This window comes from Cajanus cajan, chromosome 9 (assembly GCF_000230855.2).
Source record: "Cajanus cajan strain Asha chromosome 9, NIPB_CcT2T_4, whole genome shotgun sequence".
Lineage (NCBI taxonomy): Eukaryota > Viridiplantae > Streptophyta > Magnoliopsida > Fabales > Fabaceae > Cajanus > Cajanus cajan.
This window is the reverse complement of record NC_138525.1, coordinates 856,856-875,217: the sequence shown is the minus strand read 5'-3', so window position 1 is coordinate 875,217 and position 18,362 is coordinate 856,856. Positions and strand designations below refer to the sequence as shown.

The 18,362-nt window shown below is 36.7% G+C and overlaps 1 protein-coding gene across 1 annotated transcript; it reads left to right on the top strand.

The window, feature by feature from the left end:
* Positions 1–8,152: 8,152 nt before the first annotated feature.
* Positions 8,153–11,573, top strand: LOC109814367 (Phototropic-responsive NPH3 family protein). Its single transcript, XM_020378777.3, has 4 exons — positions 8,153–8,870; positions 9,163–9,232; positions 9,321–10,472; positions 10,793–11,573. The coding sequence occupies exons 1-4, from the start codon at positions 8,776–8,778 to the stop codon at positions 11,483–11,485; spliced, it is 2,010 nt and encodes a 669-aa protein (XP_020234366.2). The 5' UTR covers positions 8,153–8,775; the 3' UTR covers positions 11,486–11,573.
* Positions 11,574–18,362: the final 6,789 nt, after the last annotated feature.

Sequence of the window (18,362 nt, the reverse complement as noted above, 5' to 3'; positions counted from 1 at the left end):
GACTACTTTTTTTACTTCCAACTATATTCGTATCCCACAACTAATTGTTGGTTAGTGCACTGCATGCATTTCTACTCCAGTTTCACTATATTGGGGATGTACATAACTTCCTCAGTGGACTGAACTATGGATGATACTGTTTGGAGAAAATGCCAGTCCACTTGTAGATTTTTCAGCTGCTTCACCTCATTTATTTCTGCCATACTCTCTTTTACTTGCTTCAACAGTGAAATCGTTAGGTGGGTCTCCTTAAAATTGGTTGCGTCTTGCTAATCTTAACATCTTAAGTGTCACCACAAGCTGAAGCTGTAACTATCAAATTTAGATGCTTATCTAGCACCTACATTCTTCTGTGTGCGCCTAAGTGCATTATACCACTTGAGGTAGGATGTAAAACAAGTAGTTCTACCCCAAATATGCGCACTTCCTCCATGTTTTTTTTGCTTTTAAGATAGCACATATTTAGTTACTACATAAGAAAAAGGAAAAAAAAAATTCCCCCTAATTTTTAATGAGACATGAGACTTATCAAAATTATAATTTCTAATAAATTTTAGTCAATAATAAAGTGTTAAAAAGAAAGTGTCAAAGTGAGTGAATTGTGCTAGTATTTAACAATATTTATTATTTTGAAAATAATAAATATTTTGAGATAAATTAAAATATTCAAAGAAACATATAACATGGTAGGAAATATATATAGAAATATTTCATTTCCTTATATTGTATATAATTAGTCATACTATTCTCAACAAATAGCTGGAAAGCACTGACTGTACATTTATTTGTTGTCTTCATGGCTATAGTTTTCTTTTAATTAGTGGATATGGAAACTGATACGAAAGCAAGCTAAGCTTTACCTGATTTGGTATATTTGGGAAAAAATACAAATTAGTCTCATACGATTCGAGTCCCGTGTGACTTGGTTCCTAAATTTTAAAAAGGTATATATTTCATCATTAAGATTTCTAAAGTGTGCAAAATATTTCATCCATTAATTATTCTGTTAAAATATGGAAAATTCAATCACATGATTAACTCTTGTATCCCCCACCCCAACTCTAATAATTTATTTACATTTGTTCCTGTTCCTGTGTTAGGATACACACTTCACTTATCCTTGTTGTAGCGAGTCTGATCCTGGGTCTCGGTCTTCTCGTTCCTATCCGGGTAGTCCGATGTGAGGGGGGGTGTGCCTGCAAAGACACTCCAACGCTCAAGTAAGTGCTCGGCGTAATAAATGTGGTAGTTGAAAGTTAGTTACGTACCTCGCTAAGGTCCTATTTATAGTGATTCTTATTGGGCCGCGATTAAGGACTGGGCCAGGGAAATTAGGGGGCTAATCCGGTGCATTACATAAATTAACCTCTCCATAATTATCCTGGCGTAAATCCGTGACTTGGCCGAGCACACCGACACGTTCCGTTCAGATTGTGAGTGGTCGGTGGGCTCGGGTATTCGACCTGGTCGTCCACGAACTCGGGTATTCGGCCTAGTCGGCCACGAACTCGGGTATTCAGCCTAGTCAGCCACCATACGGTATACAACCCCCGCAGCGTCGAGGAAGGGAAAGACGAAGACGTTTTAATTGTATAGGGTTGTGGTTCTCGGCGTGGAGTGGCAGATGTTGCTTCCGACCGCTAGTAGTAGTGTGCATGTTCCTAGTGTAGTCGGTTTGGCTAACCTCGGTGGTCGTGGCCGGTTCGAATTTCCTTGTGCCAAACGTCCTCCCTAATTGCTAAGCATGTTATGATGAGGTCGGTTGTCTCCGAGGAGAGGTTGCAGGGGCGGCTTAAGGAGGCTGAGGTGACGTTGAAGGAGGCATTGACCGCCAATGCAAAGGTCACCGAGTCGGCCGAAGAACTGAAGAGGGCAGCCGACGCCCATAGGAGAGAGGCCGACGACTTGAAGTTGACGGTCCAGAAAATGAAAGTCGAGGCCACCGCTGCAGCTGCCAAGATTGCTCGGCTAAATGAGGCTGCTACCAAGTTCGAAGCCGAGGCCACCAAGAAAATTCTCGACCAGCACGATGCCGGCTTCCAACATGCTATGCGACAGGCCTTCTACTTTTGTGAGGTCCCGGCTGACTTCAATTTTGATGTTAGTCGAGATTTCTACGGTGGAAAGTTCATAAGTTACGTCGAGTTCCCTCAGGGTGCCCAGCCTGACGAAGAGGCCCCACCGGCAAGGGAGGAGGAGCCGATCATTGATGTGGTCGGCGATGGGAATCCGGAGGATTTGGCTGCGGTGTAAGAGGTTGACTCTCGTGGTAGTAGGTTAGGGTTAGGATTTTTCGCTTGCTTGTAATCAGGCTATTAGTGCCTTTTGTGATCGGCCATTGGCGTCGTGGACAAAGATGATTTTTTGTGTAAGTAGTCGTACTGATTGGCCATACTTTAATGGAATATTTTACTTTCCAATTTTTTGTCATATTCATTAACGCCTAGTAATATAAACACAACCAAATGGTATGCTCGGCCGAAGGGGGGTTAAATTCATGTTTGTCGCGGATTAATGCTTGGTGTAAGTTCGGCTCAGGAGTGCTCCGCCTAGGCGTGCTCGGCCTCGAAATGCTAGAGTACGTGCGAGTGCTCGACTTGAGAGTGTTCGGCCGAAGTGTGCTCGGCCTCAGAGTCGGATCATGCGATTTGATACGCAGAAGTGTATTTGATCTGCGAGAGTGCTCGTCTTGAGAGTGTTCGGCCGAAGCGTGCTCGGCCTCGGAGTCAGATCATGCGATTTGATACGCGATGTATTTGATCCGCGAGAGTGCCCGGCTTGAGCGTGTTCGGCCGAAGCGTGCTCGGCCTCGGAGTCAGATCATGCGATTTGATACGCGAAGTGTATTTGATCCGCAAGAGTGCTCGGCTTGAGAGTGTTTGGCCGAAGCGTGCTCGGCCTCGGAGTCGAATCACGCGATTTGATACGCGGTGTATTTAATCCACGAGAGTGCTCGGCTTGAGCGTGTTCGGCCTAAGTGTGGTCGGCCCCGGAATGTTGGGTCACGCGATTTGATGTGCGAAATGTGTTGGAGCACGCGAGAGTGCTCGGGTTGAGAGTGTTCGGCCGAAGCGTGCTCCGCCTCGGAGTTGGGTCACGATTTGATGCGCGAAGTGTGTTGGAGCACACGAGAGTGCTCGGCTTAAGAGTGTTCGACCGAAGCGTGCTCGGCCTCGGAGTCGGATCACGCGATTTGATACGCGGTGTATTTAATCCGCGAGAGTGCTCGGCTTGAGCGTGTTCGGCCTAAGCGTGGTCGGCCCCGAAATGTTGGGTCACGCGATTTGATACGCGATGTATTTGATCCGCGAGAGTGTTCAGCTTGAGCGTGTTCGGCCGAAGCGTGCTCGGCCTCGAAGTCGGATCATGCGATTTGATGCGCGAAGTGTGTTGGAGCACGTGAGAGTGCTCGTCTTGAGAGTGTTCGGCCGAAGCGGGCTCGGCCTCGGCGCGTGTCGTAGTGGTCGGCCGAGTTTACCGTCGGCCCCAGAATGTTGGGTCACGCGATTTGATGCGCGAACTGTGTTGGAGCACGCGACGCGAGAGTGCTCGGGTTGAGAGTGTTCGGTCGAAGCGTACTCGGCCTCGGAGTTGGGTCACGTGATTTGATGCGCGAAGTGTGTTGGAGCACGCGAGAGTGCTCGTCTTGAGAGTGTTCGACCGAAGCGTGCTCGGCCTCGGAGTCGGATCATGCGATTTGATACGCGAAGTGTATTTGATCCGCGAGAGTGCTAGGCTCGAACGTGTTCGGCCGAAGCGTGGTGGGCCCCAGAATGTTGGGTCACGTGATTTGATGCGCAAAGTGTGTTGGAGCACGCGAGAGTGCTCGTCTTGAGAGTGTTCAGCCGAGGCGTGCTCGGCCTTAGCGCGTGTCGTAGTGCTCGGCCTAGGTACATCCTAAGCCGAGGAGGGTACTCAGGAAGGAAATCTGTCTGGCGCGAGTGCGGTTTGAGTGGTCGGCCGAGCGTGTCGTAGTGGTCGGCCTAGGTACATCCTTAGCCGAGGAGGGTACTCGGGAGGGAAACCTGTCGGGGTCGAATGTACGTTTTGAGTGATCGGTCGAGGATTGCTCGGCGTCGGCGCATGTTCGTGCGTAGTGCTCGGCCTAGGTACATCCTTAGCCGAGGAGGGTACTCGGGAGGGAAACCCGTCGGGCTCGAGCGCACTTTTTGAGTGATCGGCCGAGTATTGCTCGGCATCGGCATATGTGCGTAATGCTCGGCCTAGGTACATCCTTAGTCGAGGAGGGTACTCGGGAGGGAAACCTGTCGGGCTCGAGCGTACTTTTTGAGTGATCGACCGAGGATTGCTTGGCATCGACGTATGTGCGTAATGCTCGGCCTAGGTACATCCTTAGCCGAGGAGGTTACTCGGGAGGGAAACCTGTCGGGCTCGAGGGTAGTTTTTGAGTGATCAGTCAAGGATTGCTCGGCATCGGCATGTGCGTTATTCGAGATTGGACCTGCATGAGCGCGACCTAAATGTATATATATATATATTAAAATAAGGAACAACATGACAAATATTTAAAAATGTCTTGTATACATTGTGTAACGTGGTCCTCTCGGGGGACGAGCATTTGAGGGCTCGGCATTCACCTTTCTCATCGGGTCTCGGGCCGGTTCTTTTCGTCCATATCCCTCCTCGGCTCTGGCCTGATTTCTAGTCTCCGCCAATTCTTCTATTTGCATGTACTTCTCGGCTCGGCGTCGGAGATCGTTCATATCACCGGGCGGTTTCTTACACAAGTTATTCACAAATGGCCCTGACCTGAGGGCAGTGCTCAGCCGATCCATTACCACGGCTGGGTTAAGGTCGCCGATCTCCATGGCGATCTTGTTGAATCGGTCCATGAAGCTTCTCAAACTTTCCTTCTTCTCCTGACGAACCCCCGCCAATGCTAGTGAGGTCGTCCTGTACGGTTTGCTCGTCGCGAACTGAAGAGCGAATTGGGATGACAGCTCGCTAAATGAGTCAATGGAAGCGCTCGGCAATCGCGTGAACCAGCTCAGAGCCCTCCCTTTCAACGATGTGGGGAATATCCGGCACAAGGCCGAGTCATCTTGAGTAGAGAGGGTCGCTTGTGTCAGGAAAACGTTCAAGTGCTCCTCGGGGTCGGTGGACCCGTCATAGTTCTCGATCGGCATGCTCTTCCAATGGTCTAACAGGGTTGCCTCCATTATCCTTCGGGAGAAGGGGTGTCTCAACCAGTGGGTGGTGGTGTCGATCTTGCCACCAATCAAAGAAGTAACCGGTGTTCGGGTTACATGGTCGGTGGGGGCATGATAGGCCGACTCCTCTGGGAGTGTGGGAGTTGATGGCACGTAGGTTTGGTTCAGACTTCGGGGCTCGGCGTTTTGTCGGCGCAGTTCGGCCAACTCCCTAGCATCAGCTTCTCTTTGTCTTCGAAAGGCTGCCATTTCCTCGCGCAATGCGCGCAAGTCATCGTGGAGGTCGGGCTGGGCTCCGTCTGCGTTCGGCCGGACCTCTTGTATCACAGGCTCCGGTTGTGTCTGAGGCATTCCGTATGGGTATCGTTCTTGGCCGGTCATGACGGGATTGTTCTCGGGGTTGGGGATCGGTTCAGTCGATGTCGATGGTCCTTTGCGTGTTACTACCATATCTCGGTCTCAGTTATAGAGTTAAAAGGGGCTGAAAACGTCTTTTCGGCCCCACGATGGGCGCCAAATGTTCCTGTATTAGGATACACACTTCACTTATCCTTGTTGTAGCGAGTCTGATCCTGGGTCTCGGTCTTCTCGTTCCTATCCGGGTAGTCCGATGTGAGGGGGGGTGTGCCTGCAAAGACACTCCAACGCTCAAGTAAGTGCTCGGCGTAATAAATGTGGTAGTTGAAAGTTAGTTACGTACCTCGCTAAGGTCCTATTTATAGTGATTCTTATTGGGCCGCGATTAAGGACTGGGCCCCGGGAAATTAGGGGGCTAATCCGGTGCATTACATAAATTAACCTCTCCATAATTATCCTGGCGTAAATCCGTGACTTGGCCGAGCACACCGACACGTTCCGTTCAGATTGTGAGTGGTCGGTGGGCTCGGGTATTCGACCTGGTCGTCCACGAACTCGGGTATTCGGCCTAGTCGGCCACGAACTCGGGTATTCAGCCTAGTCAGCCACCATACGGTATAGTTCCATTGCATTTCATTTTCACCATCTTCTTCAATATTTTTCACCAAAATCAAAAAGAAAAGAGGGATGCATGACTCTAAAAAAAATATTTTCTTGTGAAAAATAGTACACATAAATATTATATATATTATAAGATTATATATTTTTATATAATTTTATATGTATATATCTTTAAAAAAAATATTTTATTTTGGGGGGTGCCGACTCCACTTAACACCCATGTTTACTCTGTCCCTTCTCAATTTTGTCTGTATTAGTATTGAGTGTAAGGATACGAGTATTAATACCTGATAGGTTACAAGAAGATAATTAAGGATTAAAAATTTATCGTGAAAAAGTAAATGGAAAAGGGGGTGAGTGAGGGACACGTAGGTAGAAGTGTGTGAATGATATGGGTAGTTTAAAATAAATGAGTTGGGAGCAAGTTACATGATCAATTTAATTATTTTTTAATAGAAAAATTAACAAATAAATTATCTTATATTTTTTAAAATGTTAAGAACTGAAGTATACTGTATATATACATAACAATTATTTATTTTTTTAAAATGCGAGGGACTAATTCAAGTTGCATATGATATATTTTTATAGCACGTTTCGTTTAAGGAAAAGAATGATACATATTTTTGGAATAATATAAACGTGTAGTCCATTTTAGGATAAATTTGACTATTTGAGTGATAAAAGTAATGAGAAAGTAAGAGAGAGATATTCAATTAAAAATAAACGATTGCCCCCGAAATTTAAAGATATTCAAGGCAGTTATTTTTTTTTTCTTCCAAATTTAAGGATCCCTCCATAAAAATAATTATATATTGAACAGAATTCAACATTTTTGACATTAAGAAGCACAGTTGGCTACAAATTAAAGATTTGGCAGTAGCATCATATTCGTATTCCTTTGGAAAAATGATAATGCCTCCGAATCAGAAAACGAGTAGAATTCATATATATCATATGTTCAATCATTAAAAATACGCAATGAATATTCAGTAGCCATCATTAAGAAAAGCCACAATAGACTTACAAATATTAGAATTAAAGAACCATCAAATCAAGTAATTCACCGAAAATAATAATAATAATAATAATAAAAAAACACGCTTCACCAATCTGACAATAAAAGGCACACGTGTGCAAGAAACGGTGTTATAACACCGTAGTTTCAGCGGTGCCAACCTCTGTAGGTTGCGTAAAATCCTTTCATGTTATTATTTATTTGATCTCTTAGTTTAGCCTATAATTCTTTGAATTTTATTAAGAATAATGTTTGCTTGATTCTCTTAGTGAACTTAGAGATTTATATTAATAAGATGTTGAATTTATTAAAATTTAATTAGCAAAACACAGAAAAATTATATTATAACTAAATAAAGAAAAAGTATGGAATTGAGCAACGCATCAAGTAGTTTTGAAAGAGTTGGGAAAAGTAAGTATTGGGATGGAGGGTTGGTGCCCTAATTGAAAGCAAGCAAAACCCAATAACCAAAGCACCCTAATTTTGAGTAGCCGTGCCGTCTTGGGCATTAGCATAAAGGAACCACAAAACTTCACATGCACTTCATCTTCTTCTTTCATTTCAAATATTTTAATCCCATCATTTCCTTCCATATTTATTTCACACCCTTTCATTTCTTTTTCCCAATACACCCAACTGTTCTTTGTCAAAACCTAAACCAAATCCAACGTAACGTTTGATCCCATCATTTCCCCAAATGTCTCACCATCCATCAATTAAGGCCTCAACGTTGACAAACACAATCCAGCTTCAAAATTTCAGCCCTTCGATAAGTTGCTTAGACTTAAAGACTCAAATTATTAGCCATAAATTATACTTCCTCAATCCCACATTTACAGTATTTTAAGGTGTATACACACATGTTAAAAAATGTATTGTCTAATTTTATTAAAATAACCCATTTTGTAATAAATACACTATTTTTAGCTGTAGTAGTTAAAATTATTTTTAAAAAAACAAATATTAATTATATAGAAATACAATTTTTAAATACTTAAATTTTTTTAATAGAGTAGTAGTTTTAACTAATGTAAATAGTTAACATAATACTTATGAATATGAGAAAATAGTTTATGCATCAACACATACATATATAAACTAGTTTTTGATAATTCTTACGATACGTATCTTAATGATAATACTAATAACAATTTCTAATTAGTCTTTAGTGTACATGAATATGAATTTTGGGAGTAGGATTGTATGGGTTGTACATACAGAAACTTAAAGTGCAAGGTTGAGATGTTAGGATGCATGAAAAGGCACCTGATTCTATTGGCCGAGGCCGCCAAGTTGTAGCCCAAGGGTTCAAGTTCCCAACATTCGAGAACGTTTTTGAAGCCTTAAAATTTGGAGTTCGAGTTTCACTCGTGTGCATGTTGACTTTGACTACACCAAGTTGAATATTACTACTAATAGTACAAGCCTGCAAGAATGTGTTGGGGGACAAACTCCTCAAATCTCACTTCATCACCATTCCTTAACATCAGAAGATTCAGAACCCTGCTGCCTGCTCTAGTTCCCTACCTGATAAGGTCTCAGATTCATTCATTTTGTCACAGCTAGAACAAGCAAGCAGTAGCAGCCATTGTCAGAAGTAGCACTAACATGGAGGCTGTGAGTCCAAAAGATAATTCTGTTGCCTCGAGTCCTTTCTCTTCACCTAACATTGGAGCCTTGCTCAAGATCAAGGTCATCACATGGTAAGATATCTATATCATGGTTCATACCATTTTCAGGTGCTATTAGGTTCTGTTTAGATAAACTTATTGGTGAGTACTTATGAGAATAAAAAAATAATAAAAAATGAGAGAAATTATTCTGTAAGTTAAAATTAATGACAAAAGTTCTCTTATGTTAAATTTTCTATATAAAAAGGTTAATTTTAACTTGAGCACTAACTTTTTGACGCTAAAAGAAATTTATTCCATTTTTTCCCTTATTTTCTTCTTTATGTTAACAATTTGTCTCATGCATTTCAAATTTTTGTCACAGGAGCCAACAGACTGGTTTACCTGTTTCTGTCCGTGTTCGAGTTAAAGACAAGATGTTCAACCTGCATAAAGTAAGTTAAACAAAATTGGAATCCAACAGTGTTTCGCGTTGCTAGCTACCTTAATTATTAATTTACATGTTGTGTTGATTAATCGCAGTTTCCTTTGGCTTCAAAGAGTGGATACTTCAAGAAGAGGTTAAACGATACATCTGAGGTTGAGCTTCCAGAAACTTTCCCTGGAGGACCAGAAACCTTTGAGATGATTGCCTCGTTCATTTATGGATCCTCCACACTGATTGACCCTTTTAATGTTGTGGCCCTAAGGTGTGCAGCAGAGTTTCTTGAAATGACTGAAGATCACTGTTCAGGCAATCTTTGTGAACGGTTTGATCTTTATCTGAATCAAGTTGTGTTGCAAAGTTGGGATGACACCCTTATTGCACTTCAAAGGTGCCAGATGCTGCTTCCTTGGTCTGAAGATCTGTTAATAGTGAGTCGCTGCATTGAATCTCTTGCCTTCATGGCATGCATGGAGTTGCTTGATCCAGAAAGAAGGAGAGACACACCAGCTGTGACAGTGGAAGAGTTGGCTTCCCAAGCTTGGAGCTGTGAAATAATGAAGGATGTTGTGAGCCAAGACTTGTGGATGAAGGATCTAATTGCTCTACCCTTTGACCTATTCAAAAGGGTTATAGGGTCTTTGAGGAAACAAGGAATGAAGGAAAAGTATGTTAGTCCAATCATTGTTTTCTATGCAAATAAGTGGGTGCTCTCTAAGAAGACACGCCAATTTTGGGAGAGTTCTTGTGACAAGATTGGGGAAGGTGGCATGGATAGCAAAGCTTCAGTGATTCTACAAGGTGTTGTTGATCTTCTTCCAGTGGGTGATAAGGCTAGGAAAGTAATTCCTGTAGGATTTTACTTTGCGTTGCTTTCTAGATCTCTTGAGTTGGGGTTGAGGACTGAAAGTAAGGCAAAGTTGCAAGACCAGATTACATCACTTTTGCACTTTTCCCAAGTGGAGGATTTTCTTCTTCCAGAAAGTGGAGCAGAGTCAATGACCTCTTGCATGGAGTTGGTGACCATGGAAAGCATAATTTCAGCATATGTGGCATCGAACTCACATGTAAACCATACCCCAGAAGCTAGCCATTGCAGGGTTGCGGAATTGTGGGATTCGTATCTATTCAATGTAGCAGCAGATCCAGATATGGGGCCAAAGAGATTCATGGAACTTATTGAAAGGGTACCCTCATCTTATAGACAGAATCATTACCCCCTTTACAAAACAATCAACAACTTCCTCAAGGTAAGCAATCATTCAGCATTCCTCAAAAGTAGGACTAATGAGTTAACCTACGTTACTTAGTTCATTACACATGCTCTCATGCCAATAATAGTATCTGTTTACTCAGGAAGAACATTATAATGAATGTTCAGAACTCTACCAAGTGGTGTAACTGAATGATTAACTAGAATGATACAATGATCATGATCCTTAAAATAGAGAAATAATGAGTAAATACTAGTTGCATGCTTGGCAAGCTTGATCTTACAATAACCGAATGAAATCATTAACAAAGAATAATACAATTTCAGCCTTTGACATATTTTGGTTTCTTACTGTAGACACATCCGGGAATATCCCAAGATGATAAGGGAGCAGTGTGCAAGTATTTGGACTGTCAAAGGCTATCACAAGAGGCGTGCATTGAAGCTGTTCAAAATGAATTGATGCCTCTACGTCTAATTGTCCAAGCACTTTTTGTCCAACAACTCAATACACACAAAGCCTTCAAGGAATGCTCAAATTCATTTAGATATGCACATTGTGGAGACATGTCAGGAAGCCTATCAAGCTCTAGGTGTCCATATACTGCAAGTCAGAACCTAGGAGAGAGCCCTTACACTGATGGACCTGAGCTTAGTAGCAGGCCCCTGAGCTTGTTGCTGCAGAAAGACAAAGTGATGCAGAATTTCAAGTTCTCAACTACAGAATATGAGTCCACAAGCTTCAGAATTCAAAATCTTGAACAAGAACTCATGTCCTTGAAAAGAAGCCTTCAATTGCACGACATTGTGACAAAAGCAGAACCAAATTTGATCAAAAGCCTGAAGACGAAGCCGTGTGGCCTAGAAACTCGATCCCTGAGCAAGAGGAGGAACCCTATTGGACAGGCAACTAGTTGCATCAGTTCTGTAAATTTTGCTTCACAAAGAAGGTATGCCAGCAGGCTACTCAAGGTCTTTCGCCGCATAACTTTGTTTGGAAGTAGGAAACTGAAGAGAAAACCGGGAACTCCTAGTCAATTGTCCAAGTAAATGTAGCATTAGAACTTTACTGTTAATGTGTATGAATATGGATAGAAAAAGAATGAAGAGTTGGAGACTCGACTCTCTTTTCCTTTTATCACATTTCATTGAAAATAATAAGTAAAAAGAAGGAGAGAGAGAGAGAGAGAAAAGGAACTAAACAAAGAAAAGGCTACTGAGCATTTGATAGACTAACTTCTTTAACATTCTTATCATATATATGTCCATCAAAATTATATAAATGATGATATTGAAGAGCTGACAAAAAGATTTGAGTTAAGAGAGAGAAAATATTAGGTAATTCAAGATCACTAACTATTTATGCTTTTAGCCGACCTTTATATGACACGCATTTAAGAGACCTCAACTTGTCATATTTGTGTAAAGGACACTCGATCTTGGTTTAATTTGACATGATAGGATCATGAAGAAACTCTGTTATTATATAAACAAGTAAATAAATAAACAAGAAGATTGACATAACTAGGCCATGTGAGATTCCACAACACCTGCAGCTCCATTGCATGATTTGCATCTTGGACAATGACATAGTGATGGTGGCTGACACTGACAGACATGTAGACATCAACCCACTAATCAGTTGTCTGTCTTTTTGTCTTCCTCAAAATAAAGAAAGCACGTTTGCAACATGATTCACAACTGGCTTTCGACTTAGTTACAGTATCAACAAGTGGTGTGATGTGAAGCCCTGAGCCAGGGTTTCACCTGAATGGTTCAATCACCCACCAGTAAGATGAGCATTTGAAAGAAGCAAATTACTGAAAGTACAGTGACTTATCAGCATAGTTCATAAACAAAGTTAAACTGGTATAGCCGAATACTTCCTCAAATAGCGCCTCAAATGATTCTATTTTTCCATCATTCAGAAAAAAATAGTACACAAATTGAGCTATCTTATATACACATGCACACACATGTAAAAACTAACATTTAGTTATGACATGGCGATTGATGTTGCACGAAATAAATAGAAAATTTCTAGTTTGATTCTGACTCATGGAATTTACTCGGTACTCAGACTGAATCGTCCAATTAACTGCCTGCATGACTCACTATTTTTTAACGTGGTATCAATCACATGAAAACACTAGTAGTTAGAGTAGAATGGGAAAACATTATAGAACCATAAATATAACTTCAATATGAAACGGTGCATTACTGCATCATAACCAAAATGTTCAAAACTCCCAACTTGATTCTTAGTGTACTATCACTACGTGCATACTTGGCCCAACCAACCATGTTATTAATCCCCTTTTGGGAAAAATAAATTATAATTATTGCCCTTTAGTGGCACCTCCTTACCCACCATAAGTGTTGTTGGCACTACGGTTCTTTAATTATAATTAAAATTTCTTCAGATTATATGTGTAATAAAATATTTTAATAAATAAAAATGTATATTATTAAGATAAAATTTCAATTTTAATGAAAGAAACTCGAATAATATTTATGGTATTATATGTAAGTTTTGCTTTACTTATTTGTAGTGAATGTTATGTACTAACATGTAAAGGGTAACCATGGGATGGACTCGTGACTGTTGAAAGAATTATTCCTTTCTACTGTTCCACATTGCAAGCTTCATGATTGAATCGAAATCCGCAGGCATCAAACATTCTGCGCGTTTATTTAATGCTGAATACTTTTATGAATTTTCTCGTTTTAAAGTAATGTAGCTCAATTTCTTTTGCTTCTAAGATATTCTTATATTCTTTGTGTACGAGACAGATTCCTTATGATTTACAGGTTTTGGTCCTCCTCACAAATATGATAATATAATCTAAATTGATGGATAGACGAAACAAAAATTCCTTGTGACATGATCTTTCCACTCTACAAAAAATAATATTACAAGAGAAAGAAAGTCAACAAGACAATTACAAGGGAACGTTTGTATGATTTATATATATATATATATATATATATATATATATATATATATATATATATATATATATATATATATATATATAAGTATTATATATATTGTCACATTTTTCTCGATGACAATAGATTTGGCAATGCAAAGCAAGGAAATTTATGCATATCTTGTATCCTTGCTATATTTCTTCACAAGATAATTAACCGAAAAATGAGAGTCACTCAAATAGTTAAAGATTAAAAGATAAATACAAGGAAATGTTATTGTTTGAATAATATTTTATTATATTGTAATTTTTATTATATGAAAAATATCTTCAATTTTATAAAATTTGTTAAGATTAATTAAAATTTTAAATAAAATTAAATTTGAAAGAAAAATTAAGAAATATATTTGAAAGGAATAATATATATATATATATATATATGATAAGGCAAGTCATATCACTTAATGAGATGATAATTCATAAAAAAAAACAAAAAAAAAAAACTCTCGCTCAGTAATGAGAATTTAGATTTATAATTTAGAAGTATATTTTAAAAATTTTATTGTATGAATAATATTATCCTAAGGGAAGTTGTACTAAGAGTGCAATGAAAATTGTTATGACACTAACAGAAACACACAGGTTTTATTTAGGGTAAGAAAAATTCTAGCTGCAAATTTTCACAAGGTGTTTTTAATGTTATCTTTTAATTAAAATTAGAATTTTATTTTGATAATTCATGTAATAGTTAAAATGCATTAAGATTGTAAAAAATATATATTATTAATCAATTATAAAGTATTTTGTTGACTTTTGTAATAATTATTTAAAAATATATATTTAAATTAATTTTAATTGATTGACAATATCCTTTTTTATAATAACAATGTTATTATTTTGGTAAAACATCAAGAAAAAAATCTTTACAGTAAAATAAATAAATAAACTCTTGATAAAAGTGCACCTGTATCTACAAAGTTAATATTAAAAGTGAATACAAGTATATAAATGAATTTGTAATTTTAATTAAAATATGATATTAAAAACACTGTACATTTTCCCTGATCCTGCATGTGACACAGGATCATGTTCCAATCCAACTGGCCAACTCTAAATAAATTTACCACCGCCAAATCAATATCTACCATTTCTGTTGCATCTTTATAATTTATATATACTTTCTGTCATATGTCCACCCCATCTACTTCCATTGAGTTTAAGGACACCACCAACATTTCACTATATATAGAATCTTTTCACACTATATATAATCAAATTATCAAACTCCACTGTTATTCCTATGATCCTTCACCCCATTGTCTTAGTCCTTTCCCACATGCATGTTGAGCTTGATGTATATGCATGAAATTATTTATTTTGGACAGGTCTTCTCATTTTAACATTTGCAAAATGAGTAAGGGTAATTTAGATTTAATGTAATTTAGTTTATTCTAATTTATGCTCAATGTATTGGTCTTAACTTATTAAATTTGAATTTAATGAATACATATTCAATTATTCACTTTAAAGAAGTCTTTTCACATGATTGATGCATATACACGTTTGTGCATTTGATTTGTTAAAAAGAATAAAGGATTGGACAACAGAAAAATACTTATTTCATATTTATTTTAGAAACAATCATGGGATGTGTTGGGTTTATTATGATTATTATTATTATTATTATTATTATTATTATTATTATTATTAATATTATTATTATTATTATTATTATTATACTTTTCAAATTAAAGGACCAACATAATACAATATATATATATATATATATATATATATATATATATGAGAGAGACTAAAATTGAATTTCAAAATTTTTAGGGAAATTAAAGTTAACAAAAAAATGAAAAAGAAAAAAAAGGTTACCAATTTTTTTTTGGCTAAATACCTATTTTGGTCCCTTATAATCTTTTTTTGTTTCAATGTAGTCCCACTTTTATTTTTTGTCTCAATTTGGTCCCAAACTAATTAATTGGTTTCAATTTAGTCCCTAATAAATTAATTGGTTTCAATGTGGGACTTCCGTCCAAATTTCTTTAACGGAGTTAACTGGTGCATGGGTGGATGCCACGTAGATGCCACGTGGATGCCAATTTTTTGAAAACACCTAGAACCAGAACGGACCCTTCTGGTTGCACTTTTGGTATGTTAATTTTGCATCCGAAACGGCCCGTTCCAGGTGTAAAATTAACACACTAAAAGTGCAACCAGAACGGCCCGTTCTGGTTTCAGAACGGGCCATTCTGGTTCCAGACTCTGCTAAACATAAACGATCAATGATTATAGTTCATGGTTGTGAATCATGGAAGGAAAAAGACCCAAGGTACAAAGCATTTCAAACACTGAATTTGGTAATATTGTCAATGAAAATTGATAACTTCAATTGCTAAACAGTTAGGCTATACAATGTATTATTAAGGATAATGCAATGTATCACTAACGAATGAACCACTTACTACCAAATTGACACTATATAGTAAAGGATGAAATGACACTATATTGTCAATGAAATGACACTATACAGTAAATGATGAAATGACATTATTAATTATATTTTAATTATGCTGTTATATCTAATATAATAAATATATTAATATTTTTTTTATATTTTATTTTATTGTTTAATTGTTTTTTATTTTGTGGTAAAATTATTTTCATTTTTAATGAAGAAAAAATTTACTTACTTCAATAGTAAGTCTTGATAGATTTATTCTATTTAATAATTAATGTTCTATATCAAATTTTTAAGAATTTAATTGTTAAATTAAAAAGTTTTTCATGTATAGATCAAATTTATAAAAAAATTTAAAAAATTAAAAATCATATAATACTTCGTTAAATTAATTCAAATTAACATATAAAATATTTTTATTTTAAATGAATGTAAAAATTTAGAGGACACTAAAAGAAAATAAATTAATAATTTTATTATGTTTATCCTATTAATTTTTATCATTTTATTCCTCTAATTTTAAGTAAGTTACAAAAAATTATAAAATGACATTTAAATATTTCTTCAGATAGAAAGAAAAAAAGAAAAAATTATTACTCTATTTATAAGACAATTGTATTTTATAAAAATAAGTAATTTTAAAATTTTTACCATAAAAAAATATTTTTCAAAATTATTACATTTTTTAATAAAATTAATAAATAATATTCTATTCTCAGTTTTGGAACGGACCATTCTGATTTCAGAACGGACCATTCTGGTGTACTCTTGGTATGTAAATTTTACATTTGAAACGGCTCGTTTCTGATACAAAATTAACACACTAAAAGCGCATCCAGAACGGCCCGTTCTGGTTTCAGAACGGGCCATTCTGGTTTCAGAACGGGCCATTCTGGTTCAAGGTGTTTTCAAAAAAAAATTCATCCACGTGGCATCCACCTATGCATCTAGGTGGCATCCACGAGGCCAATAGTTAACTCCGTTAAAGAAATTTGGACGGAAGTCCCACATTGAAACCAATTAATTTATTATGGACCAAATTGAAACCAGTTAATTAGTTTGGGACCAAATTGAGACAAAAAATAAAAGCGGGACTACATTGAAACAAAAAAGGATTATAAGGGACCAGGTATTTAGCCTTTTTTTTTTTTATTTTAAGAATTTAGGATATTAGGGTTATTCTTTAAACTAATAAACCGTCTTTGATCTAATAAATTACCTTATCAATTTGAGTGAATAATAAATTTAAACCATTAAAAAATATGATTTAAATTTGGTCTAAATTAAAATATTTGTATGTTAATAGACAAAATTTTAATTATAAACTATTATACTATTTTATTATACAAATGGACCAGACACTCGTTAGTTTAATATTTTGACTTAGTGAAATTAATTTACCAAATTTAATACATTTTGCTATTGCTCAATATCAAAAGATTATCTATTTTTTATTAATGGTCAACGTAAAAAAAAGGGGGGAAATGTCTAATGTGTGATGAAAGTATAAGAAAAACTAATTTTTCATGTTGAAACAAGATGAAAGTAGAAGAAAATGGTAATGTATTCGATTAGAAAACAAAAGGTAAGAAAAATCTTTATATTAAATATATTATATTTCTTACTCTTTTTTTTAGGGGATATTATATTTCTTACTTCAGCTAATAATTTAACCAAATAATTTACTTGATGTTTTCTAGTGCATAACAACTTTAACACTAAAGAAAAAAAGTTATGATTTAAATTTGGTCCAAACTAAGTTATTTATATACTAATAGATTTATTAGTTAAATAGATTTATTAATGGTGAAAAGGAGATTGATGAGTGTTGATGTGATGTGATGCTATCGGTATTGTACTTTCAAGGCTTCTTGATTTTGAAAAAAAAAAGTAAAGAACTTTAATTCATATAATTAAATACTACACTTGTAAGATTGTCATGTTTTAAAGCAAGTTTTTGATGTTTAGATTTATTTCAGAGTCATTACGCAATTTTTATATTTTTGATACTATGTATTGGTACATCTTATACTCTAATGATTTAATAAAAAATAGTTTTGCTTCAAAAAATAAAATTTAAATTTATTATTTATTTATTTCAATTAGTTTTGTTTTAGCACATTGATCCATCGAGTCAGTATAAAATTAGGTAGATCATTAAAATCTGTGTGAATTAAATTCTAAGAAGTCCAATTAGGTTTCACACATTGGCTTGAGTGAGATTTGATTAGATTTACCAACTTTATTATTAATTTAATATTTTAACTAAGTAAAAATAACTTGTTAAATTTAATACACTCTACTACTTTCTAGGACCAAAAGATTTTCTAATTGTGTTTCATAGTCAACACAATACACAAATAAAGAAAAAAAAATATTATATTGTTTTATTTTTGAAAAAAGTCATGTTGCAAGATGGAAACAAATGAAAACGCATTCAATAAGAAATTTTAAAAAAAAAATCTTTAAATTAAGTTATTTTTTTGGACTTTTTCTTTTAGTTTGATAAATCAATTTGGGTTTT

What these genes read in the sequence shown, in the direction of transcription:
- LOC109814367 (XM_020378777.3), top strand. Translation starts at nt 8,776, where the DNA reads ATGGAGGCTGTGAGTCCAAAAGATAATTCTGTTGCCTCGAGTCCTTTC. An exon ending in AAGATCAAGGTCATCACATG is followed by an intron (nt 8,871 to 9,162) that starts GTAAGATATCTA and finishes TTTTTGTCACAG; the next exon opens with GAGCCAACAGACTGGTTTAC. An exon ending in AGATGTTCAACCTGCATAAA is followed by an intron (nt 9,233 to 9,320) that starts GTAAGTTAAACA and finishes GATTAATCGCAG; the next exon opens with TTTCCTTTGGCTTCAAAGAG.